The sequence below is a fragment of the Myotis brandtii genome, unplaced genomic scaffold (assembly GCF_000412655.1).
Source record: "Myotis brandtii unplaced genomic scaffold, ASM41265v1 scaffold484, whole genome shotgun sequence".
Classification (NCBI taxonomy): Eukaryota; Metazoa; Chordata; class Mammalia; order Chiroptera; family Vespertilionidae; genus Myotis; species Myotis brandtii.
The window spans coordinates 600,973-621,350 of NW_005368491.1; the positions used below are offsets into that span (position 1 = coordinate 600,973).

General features: G+C 42.1%; 1 protein-coding gene across 1 annotated transcript in view; it reads right to left on the minus strand.

Moving 5' to 3' along the window:
- Nucleotides 1-237: 237 nt before the first annotated feature.
- The window catches only part of VEGFC (vascular endothelial growth factor C), a 28,282-nt gene continuing 8,141 nt past the window's right edge, over nt 238-20,378 (minus strand). Inside the window, exons 4-7 of the mRNA XM_005876298.2 lie at nt 12,784-12,935; nt 5,737-5,843; nt 5,101-5,434; nt 238-735 (exon numbers count right to left, since the gene is read on the minus strand). Of these exons, the coding sequence (XP_005876360.1) occupies nt 627-735; nt 5,101-5,434; nt 5,737-5,843; nt 12,784-12,935 (702 nt within the window). The 3' untranslated portion in view covers nt 238-626. The remainder of the gene's footprint in view (nt 736-5,100; nt 5,435-5,736; nt 5,844-12,783; nt 12,936-20,378) is intronic.

Consider the following 20,378-nt stretch of genomic DNA (forward strand, 5'->3'; position numbering starts at 1 on the left):
TCAAGAGTATCATGTGCTAAAATGTTTATACTCATGAAAATGTTGAGATTAAAATGTAATAGCAACTGTTATCCTTGTGAACATTTCTTTTGTAGGTTTAGATTTTTATCACAAGCCCAGTCTGACATCTGGTTAGAGAAAAAGAAAAAGGGTGGGGGTTAGGGACGGTGAATGGTCCATAATATCAAGTTCTACTTACAACGGATGATGGTAATAGACCGCACTCAGCAGTTTATAATACAATTCTCATTTTATTTTAAACATATTTTGCATGATATAAAAATATTGATCACAGTGAGCTTTACCAATTGTTATTGCTATAAACATGAATGCAGAAACAATATTTTTAGTGGAAATAAATTATATAGTCATTTTTTTTTTTAAATCACAACAGAAAAACCTCGGCTGTTCGGTCCTTGGCAGAAAACCAGTGTTTATAAGAGGTCTTTGCAGATGAGCTGGGGCCCGTTTCCGTGACGTTATCCACGTGGCTCGGGAAACACCCACCGACCGCTGTCTCTGTCACCGTGGCCCCACACACATCTCTCTGTCCACAGACAGTTTTAAAGGGGCAGCACAGTCTGCCATGGCAGAAACGGGACGACGGGAAACAGTCCCATCTCAGTTCACTGTGGTCTCTTCCAGTACGCGGGCACACAGCGACACACCTCCTCACTGAACGCGAGGCCCGGCTCGCAGTGCTTCAGCCGGTTTGTACACGGCCGTCTGTAACAACTAGGAAAACAGAGACACACACTCTCGTTAAAGGCCAAGGCGAGGAAAAGAGATCCCTCTTTTTTACAGCTGCAAGTATTGCATGGATGGGCCTGGGAAATGTTACGCTAAGTGAAATAAGCCAAACTGAGAAAGACAAATATCACATGATCTCACTTAGTTGTGGAATCAAATGAACAAAATGAATGGACCAACAAAATAAGACCTGAACCATGGAAGCATGGAACAGACTGACAAACCTTGATGTGGGGTTGTGGGGAGAAGAGATTAACCAAAGAATTTATATACTTACTAGAGGTCTGGTGCACGAAATTCGTGCACTTGGTGGTGGTGGGGGGATCCCTCAGCGCGGCCTGCGCCCTCTCACAGTCCGGGAACCCTTGGGGGATGTCCCATTGACGGCTTAGGCCGGGCCTAAGCCGTCAGTGGGACATCCTTAGCACTGCCACAGAGGCAGGAGAGGCTCCCACCACCACTACTGCAATCACCAGCCGTGAGCCCGGCTTCTGGCTGAGCAGCGCCCCCCCCCCCCCTCGTCGGAGTGCACTGACCACCAGGGGAAGCTCCTGCATTGCTCATCTGCCCCCTGGTGGTCAGTGAACGTCATAGCAACCGGTCGTTCTGCCGTTCGGTTGATTTGCATATTCACCTCTTATTATATAGGATATGCATAGCCATGGACACTGGCAATTGGATAGTGAAGACCTGGGGGATAGGTAGGGGCTAGGAGGAGGGGGGCAAAGGGGGGGAGACAGAAGATATCTGTAATGCTATCAACAATAAGAAATATATTAAATAAATAAATACATAAAAGACCAAGGGGAGGAATTCGTTATTCTATAAACACACTTTTGTGTTAGTCTAAATTTTAAACTAGAATGAAGTTACTCATTTGTCATAACAGTAGGTTTACAGGTTTGTAAATTGTTAGTTTGTGCTTACAATCACACAGTTTGAGGGGAATGGACCCTCACCCTCCAGAGTGTCTGGGTTGCTGATGTCACAAATGGAAGAGTGAGACACTGCCAGCATCGGTGTTTTTGAAGTGCTCTCTGCTTCGTATATGAGGAGGAAATGTTGGAAGTGATTGTTCCGGGTCTGCTGATTCAGGGTGACCACATAAGCATGAGACTTTTAGGGAACCAGGGCTTCAAAGGGACCCAAGGACCCAAGCCAGCCATCTGCAGGCAGGACTGTGGTCCTCAGGGGCAGCCCCACCCTCACTCCCATCTGCGGGACCTGCAGCTGTGAGCATGGTGGGGGCTCACCCCCCCCCCACTCCCCACCTCGGCTCCATGTGCAAAGGGAGGGACAGTTTCTCTTGGGGGCCCCTCTCTGCCACCCCTGGACTTCCAGTTTCCAGCAGTGGTGAAAAAATTAATGATCAAGCAACTAATCCCATCCAAAGCCCTGTTGCTCTGAGGAATGGGAGAGATCTTTGAAGATGATTTTTTTTTTTTTGGCATATGAGTTTGGTTAACATGTGGGAATGGGGATGGGTGTCCAGGGAAGAATGCAAATGGCCTGCCATGGAAATCCACAGTGCACTGCAGAAAAACTACACATGTGATGCTGATGCTATCATTTCACTTCTTGTGCTTTAGAAAAGGAAGCTCATCTAGTTAAAATGTGATTTTTTAAACTTCTAAATACAAATGCAATTTTATAAGACCACTGTTGTTCCTTACATAAAAAGACAGAATTCTCAATGAGCAATGAAAGTTACTGAATAAGGCAGTGGACCAAAGCATGTATATGCTGCCCACTACACTTTTGGAATAAAAGTATTAAGAGAAAATGGGTGTAAATATTTTCAAAATATAAATTATTATTTTTTGCTTCAATATATACATGAAACCTGGAATTACACCCCTAGAAAAGTGAACATAGGGAGAGTTTCAGTAAATAAAAATCTTTATGAAGCATGTATACTATTAAGAGAAATACAATGATACACATCTTTTCTACTAACTTAAAAGAATTCTAGAGAAAAAAATATGATTACTGGTTAGGCTTTATAAGCATAAAATTTCAGCTTTTTAAATACATACTAATTAAGTTCACTCAGAAGACTCAATGTACAAAATGGCTCCATAAGATTTGATATTTATATTCTGCATTTTTAAAGTATCCTGGTAATTTGAGTAGAGATATGTGAGTAAAATTTCAATACAGTTATTGCTTAAGATATTCTAAAGAGAAAAAAATGGTTCCAGTAAGGCATTCTGAAACAATAATGAAAAAATATGTCATCAATTATATCTGTAGATTCAGTGAATCTCCTTATGCAGCAGCTAAAATGCTAGTGTAGACCGATCTTCAAATATAGCATAAAATGAGAGCACAGAACTTTTGAGAACAAAAAGATGGACACTCAGTTTACTGAGGAAGAGAGTACTGATGACATCAATGCAGAAACGCAACTGTAAATAGATGGAATGAAAGCGTGGAGTCATGTGCATAGTCATCCTTGAAAGGGCGTCATCACCGTCTGCGAAGAGCAGATGAAAGAGAAGAAGAGAGCCGTGAAAGTGATGAAGAGCAAACTCAGAGATGCCAGGAGAGGGCAATGTAATGTCAGCCAGAAAAGGAATAGAGCTTAAAGAAAAGCTACAGAAAGGGCTGCTTACAGAAAGACCAAGTTGTCCAGTGCATTTGGCAATTCAGAGTGTACTGATACCTTAAACAGAAATCATGGAATTCTAGGGCACAAACCCCATTAGTTGGTTGAAAGTTCAGAGATGGCCCAGCCGGCGTGGCTCAGTGGTTGAGCATCAACCTATGAACCAGGAGATCATGGTTCAATTCCCGGTCAGGGCACATGCCTGGGTTGTGGGCTTGATCCCCAGTGTGGGACGTGCAGGAGGCAGCCAATTAATAATTCTAGCTCATCATTGATATTTCTATCTCTCTCTCCTTCTTCCTTCCTCTCTGAAATCAATTAAAATATATTTTAAAAAAAGAAAATTTAGAGATGAAAGAGGTGACTGTGTGGTTATCAGAGAGGCTGGGGAATGGGGGGTGGGGGGGTAAAATATATGGTGATGGCAAGAGACGAGACAATGGGTGATGAGCACACAATGCAATGTGCAGGTGACGTGTTATAATATTATACACTTGAAACTTATATAGTCTTATAACCAACATCACACCAATAAATGTAATAATTCAAATTTTAATAAAGGAAAGAGGTGGACCCAAATATGGAAGGCCTGGCCTTGAGCATCTTTCGCAAGGAGGACAGATCTCGGTGGAGAGCTCAGCATCATAGGGACACACTTGTAAGACAGAAGACATTTGGGAGCTTTTATAAATTGAGGGGAAAGGACAACAGAGTTAAGGTGTAAAGGTCAGGAAGAGAGAGGCATGATGGGTGAAGCAATGTTGAAGGAACATGGGAGGATATGTCGAACGTCGAATCTGGCTTCCGTAGTCGACCACCTTATTCTCAGGATAGACAGGACCAAGTTCAGGACTCACACAGAAAGGATTCGGGTCCAAAAGCGTCATGTTTTTCTTGGTGAAGAGGGAGCAGACTCAAGGTTTAAGGAAGGAGTCTTGAGTAACCTCTAACATCATATTAATTTACTCCTCTAATTCCATTAAACACTTAGCTTAAATATTTTTATGCCTAGATACAATTCTACAGCAATTGTCAATGTCTTATCCTTTGTAAATTTTGGACACAATTTTCTGCACTTAGAACAGTTGTCTTAAATCTCATCTGATGGAATCATAATTGGGGTGGAGGCAGGTGTGCACTGCCCAGTTGTATGTTTTTTGTTGTTGTTAATCCTCACCCGAGGACATTTTTTCCATTGATTTTTAAAGAGAGTGGGAGGGAGGCAGGGAGAGATGGAAGGAGGGAGAGAGAGAGAGAGAAAGAGAAACACTGATGTGAGAGAGACACATAGATTGGTTGTCTCCTACACATGCACCTAAGAGGCCAGGGATCGAACCTGCAACCCAAGTACATGCCCTTGACTAGGAATCAAACCCAAGACCCTTTCATGCAGCAGCTGATGCTCTAACCCCTGAGAACACCAGCCAGGGCCTGGCTGCATTTGGAAAATGCTCCCAGGTGACTGTCCTATGCACCTGTCTAGCTTGGGTGGAGAGCCACCACCTCAGCTTCTGGGACAAGGACTCAGAGTGCACTCTGAGCCTGGATCTGGTGTGCATTCCAGGCCTCTTTTCTTGCCTTGAAAGTCTGGCATTGGTTGAAACCTATCAGAACAACTCTTCCAGAATTTACGGGTTCCACAATAGCAACCAGCAGCTGCTGTTTGTGTTGAGAAAACTGTGTTTAGTTGAGAAAACGATTTCCAGGAAGAGAAATACCCACGGTTCTTGACGACTGCTCACCTGCACGTCTGAGGCTGAAACTTCTTCCCTTTGAGGAAGCACTTCTGGGGGTTTTCTGTACATTCACAGGCGCACTTGGCTGGGTTGAGGGGCTGGCTTCTCGGGCAGGCTCTTCTGCACACGCACTGGCACGTGCTCTCGTCGAACTCCCTGTGGGGCCCGCACGAGCTGGGGAAGAGTTTGTTTCTGCAGACGCACTGGCACGAGTCTCTGTCCAGCTCCTTGTGGGGCCCACAGCTGGCCGGCCGCAGCCCCCCTTTGCAGACGCACTGACACGTCTCTTCATCCAGCTCCTTGTTGGGGCCACAGACGTCGTGGAATCCATCGGCCGCGTCTAGACAACCAGGCGGGACATGGTTACTACACCTCACTCGGGGTTGGGTGGTGTTATGCAATAAAAGCATCGACAGCACCTTCCCTGGCATGTTGTTCATTACAGGGCTGTGCACGAACATGGTATGTGCCTCTACAGGAGCGGTCCATGCAATACCAATGGGAGGCAAGCAAGGGCCCATCGCGTAGTGAGCTAGTGCGTTTCACGACCTGAACATCGTGCATGTGGATCTGATATGAAAGTGCGTGCCGATCACAAGAGAGAGCCCTGGCATCTAGTCTCCAAAGCCACCACGCTCTTACCGTCGCCAGCAGTGGAGGCAAACATGAAATCCTGCTGAGCGAGGCACCTGCAGATGTGGTTGTTCCACGTGTGGTTGGCGGGGCAGGTTTTGTTGGCAGCCTGGCACCTGGGGGAGACAGACCGAGGGGGCATTAGCATAACTGGCAAGGAGACGGGGTCATCGCTTTCCTTACCTCTGTGTCACATCAATACAGACATGTAAAAGTGCTCCAAAATGATGCCAGAACATCGGAAATGAAATGTGGATGTTCCCTCTCAAACCACCTCCACCCCCATGGGCTGTGGCACTCTCATCCCAGAGGTGAGCACCGTGAGGGGGATGGTTTTGAATCACTCCAGGCTTCCGCCTCTTTACGGCGATGCACTGATCTGTGCAATCACATAGCGTCCTCATTTGTGCAAAAATGGGACCAAGCCTTTTACTCCAAAAGTTCCTTTCTACTGAACAGTCCATCTCATAGGACAGGCTGTGAGGGTCTGCTCCAATACCCGTAGAGGTTGCACAGGAGTCCTATCAGGATGTATCATTTACTTCATCAGCCCCCTGTTGACAGCTATTGAAGTGGCTTCCACCTTGGCCTCTTCCAAGGATTCTCCAGGAAGCATTCTTACACCTGTGCCTTGTTGACTGCTTTTCGGAAGCACAGATGCCCATACTGTCAAGGTCCATTAATGCAAAATTCCCACTCTATTCCCCACCACAATGGTATCCACAACCATGGGTTTTGTAGTGTTAGTCCTTCCTCCCTTCCTTTCATCTTATTTGTTTTGGTAAAAGCTAAACAGCATTAAGTTCTTTTTCTTAGCGTTTGATTTATGACTTTGGAGTTTCCTTTTGCAAATGAAAGAAAATAAGTATGTAGGTGTGTATACATGTATGTATATATGCATGTATGCATGCATTTTATCTCATTCTCTTACACAGATGATATCCTCCCATAGATTCCAAACCTTGATTTTTCACTTAACACTATTTCCTGAAGATTGTTATACCTGCATAATAACTTCAGGTATTCCCAAGAGCAAGTCTCTGCTCATTACGTATTTTTATTGCTATTTTGTAGGCTAATCACAAACCTATATTGATGCACGTGAAAGACAGTGCTTATCCATTTTCCAAAACAGTATCATTGTTGTTTTTTATTTACCTCTCTATTCAAAACATGAGTATTCCTCCATCAAATAAGACAGCAGTTATGTTTAGCTATATAACAGCAATGCAGTTAATCCTGGTTGAACCAAACTCATGTCACTCTTCTGTAAGTGCAAGTCGATCGTGGCCATGCTGCCTCAGTGTTGACGTGGTGTAAGTGACACACCCCCATGTTGGCACAGTGCTGTGGGGTCACAGCTAGAACTTGCCAACGTGCGCTTGAAGCTGCCATGACCTCAGCCACTGTGTTCCCAGCTGGGAGTTGTAACCCAGTCGTGGATCATAAAATTAACCACATGAGTTGGGAAATGCATTTTTCAATGTAAAAGAATGGCATGTAATAAAATAGAAATTAGTAGAGTGCATGTGATATTGTTTTCTGCAATTGTATTTCAATGATATATATATATACACATACATATTTTATTATAAGTAATGTACATATACAAATATATATGTGTGAATATTAATATACAACCCCTCACACACACAACTCCCCTTTTCCCATGTGTGGGGTGTGTGTGTGTGTGTGTGTGTGTCTGTATGCATGTCTGTGGCGGCAATGTCAAATATATTTGTTTTTTAGTCACAGCTGGAAAAGTGACAAAATACCTACCTAAGCTATTAAAATGGCACAAAGAGGTGTCAAGAATAATCCGAATCACTAGCCCAAGTAAGACTGGTGAAAGGTGAGATTTCCAACTGTAGGCATATGTGTTAATGTCTGTGCTTACATTTAAAATGGATACACAACTGTTCATCCTAAGTAGGTACAAAAACAAAACAATTTCCTAGCATGTAGTGAGGAAAAAATATAGAGTTTTCTCTATAATATTTCAGCATCTTCAAAAATATAAACTCGAAAGTATGGACTGGGTGTAGAAACGAATGTAGGGATAACTGTAGAAATATGTTTCTGGGAATGTCATACAAAGCAAGGAATCAAGTTTGACAGAATTAAATAATGATTTCATATGATCTGGCTACATTAACTCTTTAGTTTTTTGCACATTTATGTTGAATAAAAATACAGCCTTCAGAATAACACTCAATTATGTTCTATTTCAAACACTGTGCCCACTTAAACTTTATATTGCTAATTATGGTTTGCTCAAAGTAAAATAAATATTTTAATTTAAAATACTCTTAAAACTTAAATTTCTAGAACAATATGACTTCCGAAGCTACCAAAAGTAAGAAACTACTACTCATCAATGTTAACACATATTTCAAAGTTGAAATTTGAAATTCTGCTACATACAACTTAATGAAAGAAACATATATTTGGGTGAAATACATTTTCATAATTTCCTAGAAAAGTTCCTTGATCTAAAAGTGAGTCACAACTGCTTAGCATTTAAAGCTTCTCATGTGAAAATAGAGACACAATTTCCAAAATACTGTCATTAGAATGAAAGGCAATGATTTCATGGTGGATAGGTTTAGCACAATCATATCTCATTTATCTTAATCTCCAGAGCATTTTTGTCCTATTAGAACTGCAAGTTATGAATATTAATGGGTGAACATATTAACATGCTTACAAATTAGTTTGCAATTACTGGTAAAGTGGGTCTATGCTGAGAATCATAGGTAAATATATTGACTTCCCTTTCCCACCCATGAACACAGTAGGCCTGCAGACATCAGTAAGATTAAGTCTATAAAACATATTGCTTAGAGAAAAAAAGGTAATGTCACCATTTTAACATAAAAAATGTTAAACACTCAGAGCTGTGCTATGTAACCTCTTGTGGCACAATAACTCACCCATCTATATATATAAAAGCCTAAGCAACTGAACGACCGAACGACTGGTCGACTGGTTGCTATGATGCACACTGACCACCAGGGGACAGACGCTCAACGCACAGGATCAGGCTCCCTCCTGTCTGGATTGGGCCTGCGGGGATCAGGCCGAAACCAGCAGTCTGACATCCCCTGAGGGGTCCCGGATTGCGAGAGAGCTCAGGCCAAGCTGAGGGACCCCACCAGTGCACGAATCCATGCACTGGGCCTCTAGTATGCCATAAAAACAGAAAAGCATGAGTGGAAATAACACAGTTTCAGAGGAGTGAGTACCTCTGTGCATGGGGGACAAGGAATGCTGACTTGGATCGTTGGATTATATTGTAAGTAAATACGAAGGAAATATTTGTTAAATTTTAAATTGGGGTGGAGAAATAGGTCATTTTTGTTTCTGTTGTTCTGTAATAAATGTTTGAATTTTTTAACTTAAGTTAAAAATGCAGTCATGACTGCAAACCCTAAGGAATGAACTGACTCCAACCTTAGTCTGCATCTCTGAAGTGCTCCTTTTCGGTTGGTTGCGGGATGTTGGAGAAAGTTACTTAACGCTGATTAGTCTGCGTCTCTGAAGTGCTCCTTTTCGGTTGCGGGATGTTGGAGAAAGTTACTTAACGCTGATGATTCTGCCTTTCATATCTAGTTGGGAATCAGTCTCGCCTCTCTCATTTTCTCTCCTACTTCCTCACACACTCTCTCTGTGCTGTGTGGGTGGTAGATTATCAGTAAATGACAAGGTTATCTTCGTTCCAAGTCCTTCAGCTAATGAGTCAGTCCTGGCCATTCCTGGGCTTTTTTTCCCCTAACAGTTGATCCTCTCACCACTTCCTCTTTCCTTGAACTCTGTCGGCTTTTTGTAAGATCTTTGGAATTTTGTCATATCTTTCTCTCAGTTTTTACCCCTCATTTTTCTGCCTTCTCTTTCTCAGTCTCCTGCACAGACAATCATTTCTCGAACAGTTTCTAAATATTGATGTTCCCATGGTTTTATTTTCTCTGCTACGTCCTGTATTTCCCTTGGTTGGGTTTGTCTCTTCCAATTGCTCTCACTACCAATGATATGCTGGTAGCCACCAAATGAGCAACCTCGCCCCACCCCCACACCCAACTGCCTGCTGAATGGTCACTTTAATTTCTTTCAGATATTGCAAATACTCACACTGCGCACGTAAAAACTAAACTCTTTTCAAACCCGCCTTCCTGTCTTTTTAAATATTATCAGTGAAACTTCTGTTATGCCACACACCTAGTTCCTAAGCCCTACTTTCTTCTGTTTCCAATGTCTTTCCACCTCTTCTCTTTCCATCCCGTCTCCACTGCCTCAGTTCCCACCCTTATTATTTCTCTGATGGATTATTTCAGAAGCTTCCTCTCCAATTTTCTCACCTCCTGTTTGCTCCTCTAATCCACCAACTACATTGCCACCAGGCTGTTCTTTCTATAATATACCATGTAAATGTAACACCCCTACACGAATCTCTTAGTGGTTCCTGGAGGACTTGAAGGAAAAGTTCGTCCTTGGTGAGATGTACGCACTCCTGCGCGCCTCTCGGGCCACACGCAGCTGCAGCTACGCAAGCAGCATCAGTGCCCTGCACCTATTCAGTAGTTCATTCCATTCTCTTTACATTTTGACACTTTATATAGAAGCAAACTGAGGGTCAGAGACACGAAATACCCAGTCCCACAAGCTCATGAGTGGTGGACCCGCATTCAAGCTGACATCTGGCTTACTCTCAGGCCCAAGGTCTCTTTACTCTTTTTGTCTCTTCTCGCCTCAACTAGTGAATTCGAAATAATGAAAACATGAGTAAAATATGCAAATGATATGGGATAGAGATAAAGAAGCTGTTTTATTTAACAAGCACTTGTTGATAGTGTAGTGTATTGTTTAGCCCACAAATCTGCTTCATCTGTAGGATAAGGCTAATGCTACTGCCAACGTCATAGCTGACTTTGGTGGTTACTGAGACAGACAATGTACTCAAAGGGCCAAAAGTACAGTGATGGCTCGATTACTCTTCAGTGTTGTTAGCTGGATACTATGGAGGATACAAACCTGCCTCTCACAGTCCAGTCCTTGCCTCATGTACAGACCCTAGAAACCCAGGCAGGCGAGGGCCAAGTAAATGCAGTCATCGCCGCGGGTATGCAAGAAGCAAAGGTGGCCGCAGTATTTGGAGGAGATGAGTGCAGGAGAAAGGCCTTCCCCCCCCTGAATCTGAGGAGGGGATGAGGCATCGGGAAGGCAGCAGAGAAAGGACCAGGCCAGAATGGAAAGGAGATGCAGAGCAGGAAGTGAGGGTGGTGATCAGAGTCAGACTTGGTGAGGTGCCGATGTGTGAGCAGTGGGACACAGAAGGAAGGATGCCAGACTGGAGGGGGAAACCTGAGCTCAGTTCTTTGAGCCTTTAAAGGTCGCTGCCAGTTCCTGGTCCGATGAATGACACGGTGCCTTTAAAGCTTACCTGTCACACGATCTAGGAACTGGAGACATATCTGGTACAAGAAAACCGGTACTGACACCACTGCGTTAAATCAGAAATCCATGCAGAACGAAGTGGTGAGGATGGCGGTGATGGGGATGAATGTAGGTTGGAGCAGATATGCCTCCCTTCCCCCAATAATCAATAGTGTTTGGGTGAGATATAAGGAAAAGAAGTAATTCACGGCCACTGTGTGAGTGCAAGGTCTCAAAGAACATTGTGATGAATAATATGGACTAAAGCAGCGGTTCTCAACCTGTGGGTCGCGACCCCTTTGGCGGTCGAATAACCCTTTCACAAAGGTCGCCTAAGACCATCCTGCATATCAGATATTTACATTACGATTCATAACAGTAGCAACATTACAGTTATGAAGTAGCAACGAAAATAATTTTATGGTTGGATCACAACATGAGGAACTGTATTTAAAGGGCCAGAAGGTTGAGAACCACTGAAGAGTATACCTTGACTTTCTCTACCAATTGACCCCAAGCCAGCACACATGCAAACACTCTATGTCAATTGGTCCTCCGGGAAGGAGAGACCAAAATGAAACCAGAATAGATGTATTGAGTGAAAGATGGGCGATGAAGGAGGGAAAAGCATTCTCATACAGGTCTGAAACCTAGACGAGGAGCAGTGCAGCTCTGAGACATCTGGACCAGCCAATGGAGAGCCACAGAGCAAAGGGAATCCGACAGAAATGGGCCAAGTGTCGTCCCCATGCTGTGCTCAGTCATTGGCTGGACGCAGTCCAGGAAGAACATGGCAGAGGCACACACATACACATGTGACACTTCCCAAATTTTGTTTGACACAATATATTTACTTTGCATTTTAATAGTCTTCAGTGTGGCTTTGCCTCATTTCCTTCCGATGTACATACACACACACATACACATATATTTACATATAACTCATTCCATAAGTATTTACTGAGTTTCTCCTCTCATCTGTATTCGATGATACAAATAATCTGGTTTCAATTCCCTTCTGTCTGATCACATGACGCATATGCTACCACTTACCAAACCAAAAAAGCAGGATGGGAAGGGAATCTGAATAACACGTGTCAGTTTGAATGTTGTTTTGAAGTAATAGTAAGAGAAAATTCTTTCAGGTAATTAATCAATATTCAATTCTTGCTGAAATAGAAATATGAAGAGGTATATGGAGAAGAAATAATTGAGAGTGAAGAAAAGCAACTGGATGCTAATAGACAAAAGATAATTTATTTTTTTGTTTTGGACCAGAATCTCATTAAGACTTAAATGTTTTGGGCTTGAACATCGTTTATGAGTTGGCACACCTAACTTTATGAGTGCTGTATCTGAATTACTGCTAGTTGGATATGAGCGGGATGTGTGTGATTCCACAGAAATACTTCTTTTGTTTTGTGAGCTACTGTGTCTATCAAGTGGGCTTCCCTGTTTCAGCTTAATTTCATTTTCCGGGCACACTATTACGTTTGCCTTCTTTTGTATTTCAATGCAAAGAATGCTATAGAAAACTTCACAAAATGGCTTTTAATAAACTATTTACTCGAACACAATTTTCCCTTAGAAGACGAGGCAGAGAAGGTAAACTTGATTCATACTCACTGTGGCAATGTTGCTGGCAGGGAGCGTCTAATAATTGAGTGGACTTGTCTGTAAACATCCAGCTTGGACATGCACCGGCAGGAAGTGTGATTAGCAAAACTGACTGTGACTGGTTTGGGGCCTTGAGAGAGAGGCACTGTAATTTCAAACAACTACAAAGAAGGGACAAAAAGAGAAACAATTATATAGATGCTGTACAGCATGGTATGGTAAATGTTGGAGTCCACAAAGAGTGAGATGAACTCTTCATGAACAGGTAGAGTGCTGCATAACATAGGCAGAACATCAATATCCTTTATCAATTAATCAATAGGTCCTATGCTTACCTCATGTCACTGTTACAAAGCATATTAGGATTTTGATAATCAACTAATGATTATAGAGCAGAGATGTAATAGACCAATGTGTTCAAGGAGAAGAACTGTTTCAGAGACCTAAATTATTTTATATATTAGTTGATTCCAGAGAGGAAGGGAGAGGGCATGTGCCCTGACCAAGAATCGAACTATGACCTCCTGATTCATGGGTCAACGATGCTCAACCACTGAGCCATACGGGCTGGGAGACCTAGATTGTTTTAAAGGGCAAGAAAGGGGCACCAATGTACATTTCATTGTGATGTAAGAGCAAAGCTATTGGCCACCTCAAAAAGTTTGGTTAAGTCCTATTGTATATAAACTGAATACACAGACAAAAAACACATAGATGAAAAGCTGGTTTTCATTCCAAATCAAATTTCTACCTCAGGGTAGTTTTACCTGTATTGAGATCTCTTATAAACTTATTATGTTTAAAAGAAAAAAAAACACATTCATGATTTAACAGCTAAAGCTCTGTTTCTGCTGTTTTGACAAAGGTATTAAGAAAAAAAATAATCTTAGAGAAAGGTAGAGCATTTTACGTGACTGTGGGTTAGATCTCAACATTTAGCTTGACTAAAGTCTCCTTCAGAATGCCTTGTTTGTGGAGAACTCCAGTTCTCTTCCTTCTACCAAAACAGTGCTTTGAAACATTAAGTAAAGCCAAGCGGATTTAAATTCCTAAGGCTCTGAGAATCTCAATGATCTTCAGTACCAATGGCAAAGTAAAACCCTGTCCATTGCCTGCTCGATAAGATCAGCGAGCAGTAACTCAACTGCAGGGAACCACGTGCGGTGTGGGACTTTTATGGCAATCTGGGCAGCGTGAAGAACATGACATATTCCAGAGCCTTGTGATTTGGCGCCTCGCTGCAATTTCATACCAACAGTTGAAGATCATTGGAAAGGTCGAGGGAGCAGAATTAGTTGCCCTTTTGTTCATACTATGGAGAGATGCATTAAAAGGACTTTTGAAGAAAGAAATGCAGAGATATCTCAATTATAAGATGCATATTTTCTTCACTTGAAATGCATGCATTTCCAATTGCAGCTATTTTCTTAGCATAAGTGCCTCAAGAGGAATGGGCACAGATCACACCCAGACAGGATACTTTCATTAGCGACCGCACTTGTGAGTTGTGTGAACTTGGAAATGCCATCTAACTTTTCAAAGCTGTTTGTTTCCTTAAAAACCAGTAAAATGAAGATGATATTGACCCATTACTTCATGAGACTGTTATGAAATTATATAGGCTGAAACATGAATGTGCTCTGTATACTGAGTGCTGTATGGATGTGGGTGTTTAATTATTTGCCTATGTTCTCAGGCTTCTAGATATTCCCCAGAATACTGTCCATTCTCCATCGATAATTCTAACACAGGGTCTCAACGTGTCCCAGCATGACGGTTTTGACCAGTTTCTTCTCTAAGAGACATGGGTGTATGCAGTTGGGCTGAAACCTTTGATTAGGTGACACGTCACACTGGCAGAAACCCTTTGTGCTACGTGCAACTATTTAAAGAAAGATAATTCTGCAGTGTCTACAAATGCTCCAGTTTTTCTGCTTGCATGACATCTGCGGACCCTACCTTAATAACCAGAGTGACATGAAGGCAACATGAAGTGGCTTAGAAACGAAGCCATTTTAATATGGTGCATATGTAATTTTTACAAATGACTTGTTGAAGCTCGAAACAGTGGGAACAGGAGAGAGGTGTGCAGGTCAGCACGCAAAAGCCTTGGCTGTATGTCTAGTAGGCAGGTAGATGTTTGTGCCTGGAGCTTGGAGAGCCATTGAAAAATCATCCGTATTAACATTGGAATTGAAGTCTGGGCATCGATACGATGACCTGATGAGATCAAAAAGTGTCTAATAACAGAAAGCTGGGGCAGGAACATTTCAGGGTGAACAAAGACAGGTGAGCGGTTCCCTAGCCTGGGAAGAGGTGTGACAGGTAGAACACCAGGCGGGTGTTAAGTCCAGGGAAGGCACAGAATGAGAGGAGGGCTTCGAAAAGGCGTGTGTGGTCACAGGCTCCAGTGTCTCTGGGAAATCAAGGACGTCAGGAGGGAGCAGGGACAGCTGGGCACCAGAGTGGCTCTAAGGGCTGTGGCACGGCCGGGCGTGAGGACAGGAGCAGCGATAGGGACGGAGAGACAAGAGGGGCCCCACAGGACTGGAGGGAAGGGACACTTTCCCTGACAGAGTGCATGTAATTCTTGCAGGATCTGTCATCGTCTCAAGTGACACAAGGCAGGACAGAGCCTGAGGGAAGGCGAAGGCCCTGTCTGAGATAAGGGCTCTTGCGGAGGAGTTAAGGAGGTTTCCCCACCCCTGGACCTCAGGGGCACGCTTCCTGCTCTCAGTGATGGTGGCCACTTCAGACCCCACCCCACGTGCCTCCCCAAAAAAGAGCTCAGGGACCATTATCAGCGATCTCAGGCCACTCCCAGTGGGTAATGTCCACAGTCAGGACCCGCCCAAAGGCACCAAGTGTGTATTCAGGCACTGGGGCGGTGAAGAATGTTCCAGAGAGATGAAGACCAGTTAAATGCCCAGGAAGAAAGCATCTTCTTGGAAAAATAAGACTGGCTCTACACTTTCAAAGAGCGGAAGAGGCCTGTGTTGGCAGACCCACTACTTCAAGGATAAAGGGACAGGTAAGGAGGCAGTAAAAAAAGTCACTGTTTAGAGAAGTTTGTTTTTTTATTTTTTTCTTAAACTTGAAGAAATCTTATGCCTTCAAATTACAGGACAGCTTGGGAGAAAAATCTACTTATAGTTTAGCTATTTAAACAACAGAAACAAAATGTAATTATTGATGTTTCATTCCTCTTGTTTGAGTCTAAGTAGGCAACTGGCCAGCTGGAATTAGTTAATTTAATCAAAAGGAATAAATAGGTAAAAAATCAAAGTTAGAAAAAATATTTTCTTGAAACACTTCTTCTAACCTTCAAATTTTGACCTGAGTTTCTCCAGTAGTTCAACTCTCTACCTGAGTGTCCCAGTGTGGGAAACACATAAGGGTCCAGAGAAAGATGTCTCTGACCAATAGAAAAAGGAGAAAAAGTCTTACTCATTGAGTTTTATTCATTTATCAATTTCAGAAAAAATGGGAACACCTGAAAGTGTGCTGCGGGTGATGTAGCTAATTTGACCTCCGCGGGCTGGTGTCCAGAGAAGGGGCCTCTTCCCTCTTCCAACTTTATTCCCCGCTACTCTTACGGTGCATACATCGATTGACATTTTCTCATGTAAAGTGATTAACTATTTCTACTACCTTTCTAATAAGTACAGTAACTTGTTTTCTTTACAGAACAAGTTGTGAATTTCATATAGCTCTATGTAATCCCTATGTTACTAGGAATGCCCACATACCTTTTTCCCTAGTCAGATAATAGGTACTTAAAAATGTAAACTTTTTTGAACTAAAAATATTAATAATTAGAATCACATTATAAACTCACAGGTCCCGCCCCTAAAATAAATCAGTGCACTTTTAAAATACCTGGCATCCTCCCTTCTCCACTAGAGATGCATGAACAACCAAAAGCATCACCTCAAGGACAGGCAGGCGGTAGGCAGAGCCTACATTTGCAGTTTGGCACTCCTGGGCCTTGGAAAAACTGCCCAACTGCCCTGAGCCTCCATTTCTCTCTAAAATAGGGATAATATGGTGGTGATTTCATTGTTGGGCTGTTTGATTTCCCCTCATCCTCCCCATTCTTCTTCAAGATTGAGTTGAATCTTTGGTAGAGGGATTACACATTATTAAGTTTCTCTTTAAAATCGTTCCTTGTTTCGTTTTCAATAACTGTTTATTGAGAACCTAGAAGATGCCAAGTGCCAGGTGCCTTACTGGACAGTCAAGCTAACAGCTATCAGTCTACAAGTCTTGCCTCCATGCAATTCTTAAGAAGCCCAACAAACAATGGGAGTGAACTAGAGAAAACTTTACATATATTATGATTCTATGTTAGAATTATCAAAATATCAACCCGTTTACCACAAATGCTGTTAGTGAGCAAGAACCTCAGTTTACCTGTCTTATGGAAATGCATGCTGGCCATTATATGAAGATCTGAGTCAACGCAGGAACTGTAATTTACTCTCGAAAGAGTCAGTTCTAGCCATACACCGGAGTGTTTGAGGCAATAATGGATTCTTTATATTTTAATAAAATAAGAATCCTTATACTATTGTCAGACTATTTTGTGCTTCAATGTGTACACAGCAGTGTTTTCTATTTTAGATTTATGCTCATAGAATGCAAGATTCATGTATTAGGTTCAGCATTAGCTAATAATTCTATGTATATATGGGCACTTAGTCGATACTGATGGGTGATGGTGACAATCATAATTTGATATTTTGAGCATGATGATTTTCCTAAGACAGTTTTATGCTGTGAAGTGAATTGTTCTTGAACAGTAAGATATAAACTTGTAATTAACTTAGGGTTCCAGTACCAATGAAAGTCACCATGGAGACTCAGGCTGTCTATCAGTATATGCCTATTGAAAGAGTTGCTCATTTTAAAGAAGATCAAAAGAACTTATATCCAGGGGGCATTTAAACAAGGCTGGAAATTGGGGAAAATACAATAGTATATGCTGTAAAACTGCAATAAAAAAGGAAGTGGCGATCATTTCCAACTGAGAGGCTCCCCATTGCTATCAACTGGAATTTTTTTAATAAGAATGTTTAATAGTCAATTCTCACCAACAAGAATGAACTTCATATCAAGCCACTTTTTGAAACAATAGCTTGTTTACCCAGCATAGCAACCGTTGTAAAGCAACAGTTCCTAACCCTACTTATCTGGCAAGCTATTCAAGAACAAGGTGTAGGACTTCCTTGCTGAAAAAGTCCTGGATTAACCAAAGTCTAAAGGAATGTCTGTGTGCATACAAGTAGGAAACAGAAAAATGCCTTCCTCTACAACCTCTTTACACCCCAAATAGAGCCAGTTTCCCCTCAGAGCAGAATATCTCGCTACCGTATTTAATGTAAACATTCCCACCTTAGTCCATTAATTATGGAAACATCTGCAGTTCCTGAAGAATATGATTAATAACTGTAAAGTCAGAGGAAAACACTCTATAACATTTAAAGAAATAATCCCTAAAAATGGAAGAAGGTGAAAATTCAGGGTTTATTCTAAGTACTTCCACTGTGCATACCAACCACATACTGGCTTTCCCTCTTCTCTCCTGGTCCAGGAATTCACTTAGTACCAAGCATACCAGGGCTTCCAACAACGTTTATGGACCTTCAATTGAGTTTGGGGAGAACACGAGATAGCATATCCTAACAGAGCAACATCTGGCTCTGCATTCATTTTAATATATTGTTATACATGAAATGTATGCACAGAGCTACCATTATAACAAAAACCCATCCAGGAGGTTTAGAAACACTGAGTAAAATTTGTGGACATGATCGGTACCTTGAGTTGAAAAAATAGTGGACTTTTAATAGATGCATTAATTTTTGTTTTCTTCAGGCAACTGCTATTCCTAAAGAGACTTCTGATAACTGGTATTGGTGTAGGTGGAGAGTTCTTTCTCCACATCTGGATCAAACCTGATTTCCAACAACTGTATATGCCAAAGATGAATTAGCTAAAAATTCAAAACAAATCACATTCTACTCGTTGCATACATATGAATGCAATAAACTAATTTTCCAGGCTGCCACAGAGTTCTGTTTCATTAATGGGAGGATTATCTCTGTTTGCAGCACAAATGGGCACCTATGAGTTTCATTCCAGAGTTGCACATTTTTCTTGGGTTTAAAAAATATTGCAGTGAAAGAACATTTTATGAAACACCCAGTGTAACTCAAATATGACCTGGAATGCTTTTGTTAACACACCTGCTTTTATTGTCTCTTTATCACATAATTAGAAAAGAAAGTAGTCATTTCTTTAGAAGATGGCAACGTGGAATTTGAACGAATACTGCTGGAGTCGTTCAGAATGAGCTGGAGACCTGCTCCCGGTGGAGCCGCCTTCCTCCATGGACACTAATGAACAGGGCAAAGAGGCTCCAGTTTCCAAGGAAACCCCGTGAGCTCAGAAGTCCTTTTCCATTGTCATCTTCAGGAAAAATATATGAGGTAAATACCAGCATTTAAATAGCTTTTTAATTCAAATGTTTGGCTCGAAAGCAGATGACTTTCTTCTACTGCTACTTCAGTCATCAAATGATTGATGTTCTGCAAAATTCACTGTCTGCTTTTTGGTTACATCTCTTAAATATACAACCTCTCATAAGACAATCCACTGAAAGCATATGTTCATGAGAGAGGTCAAAACCCCATCCAATCAACTTCCGTTTCCAAAGGCCCTCAGATCTGAGCAGGGAGGTCTGAGCAGCTGCTATCGGATTAGGTCCCTGGAATGCGTCGTGCATATGGTTTTACTTTGTAACTAACCAGGCTTCCTCACACATTCTGATAACATGCCTGCGTCCAGCCCCATAAAAGAATTTCTATGAAGTTTCCACAGAACACGTGGGTTTTACATGACTTACAGTACATTGTCCTTACAATTTATGGGATTCCAATTGGTGACTTTTATTGCTAAATGATGTGTCTGGAACTCCTTTAACAAAACAAAACCTCTTTTTTTTTCCTTCAGAAATTAGAGCAGTAGGAAACTGGCTTTTATGTTTGAAAGAAATCATCACATGCTCCCATTTATACGACATCGAAAATATCATAAAATAAACTCAGGAGAAGGTGTGACTTGAGTACAGGCTTTTACAAGCTGCAATCTCAGTAAAACGTGAAATGCAAATGAACACACTGCCCTCAGGGGCTCCATGCCTGGCTCTCCCATGGCCTGTAAACCTCCTGGATATGCATTTGCGCAAACCACTGCACTTCTCTTTCCAACACTGAGCCTACTTTCCATCACTTGATAACTGTTGATTTTCCTGCTAAACTGTAAGCTCCTTTAGTGCAGGTCCACACATCATGGGTGCTTCACCACACCTGCTCAATTAAATCCAAAATAAAACTACCCCTTTCGCTATAATAAAAAAATTTGAGGGATTCTTTACGCAGGAGAAGCACAGGAAATTACCAAGTCAAAGGGAGAAATGGTGGGCGGTCAATGATGAATACTGGCTTTCCCTCTTCTCTCCTGGCCCAGGAATTCACTTAGTACCAACCACACCAGGGCTTCCAACAACGTTTATCAATATGATGTTTCCTCCCAAATCTGCA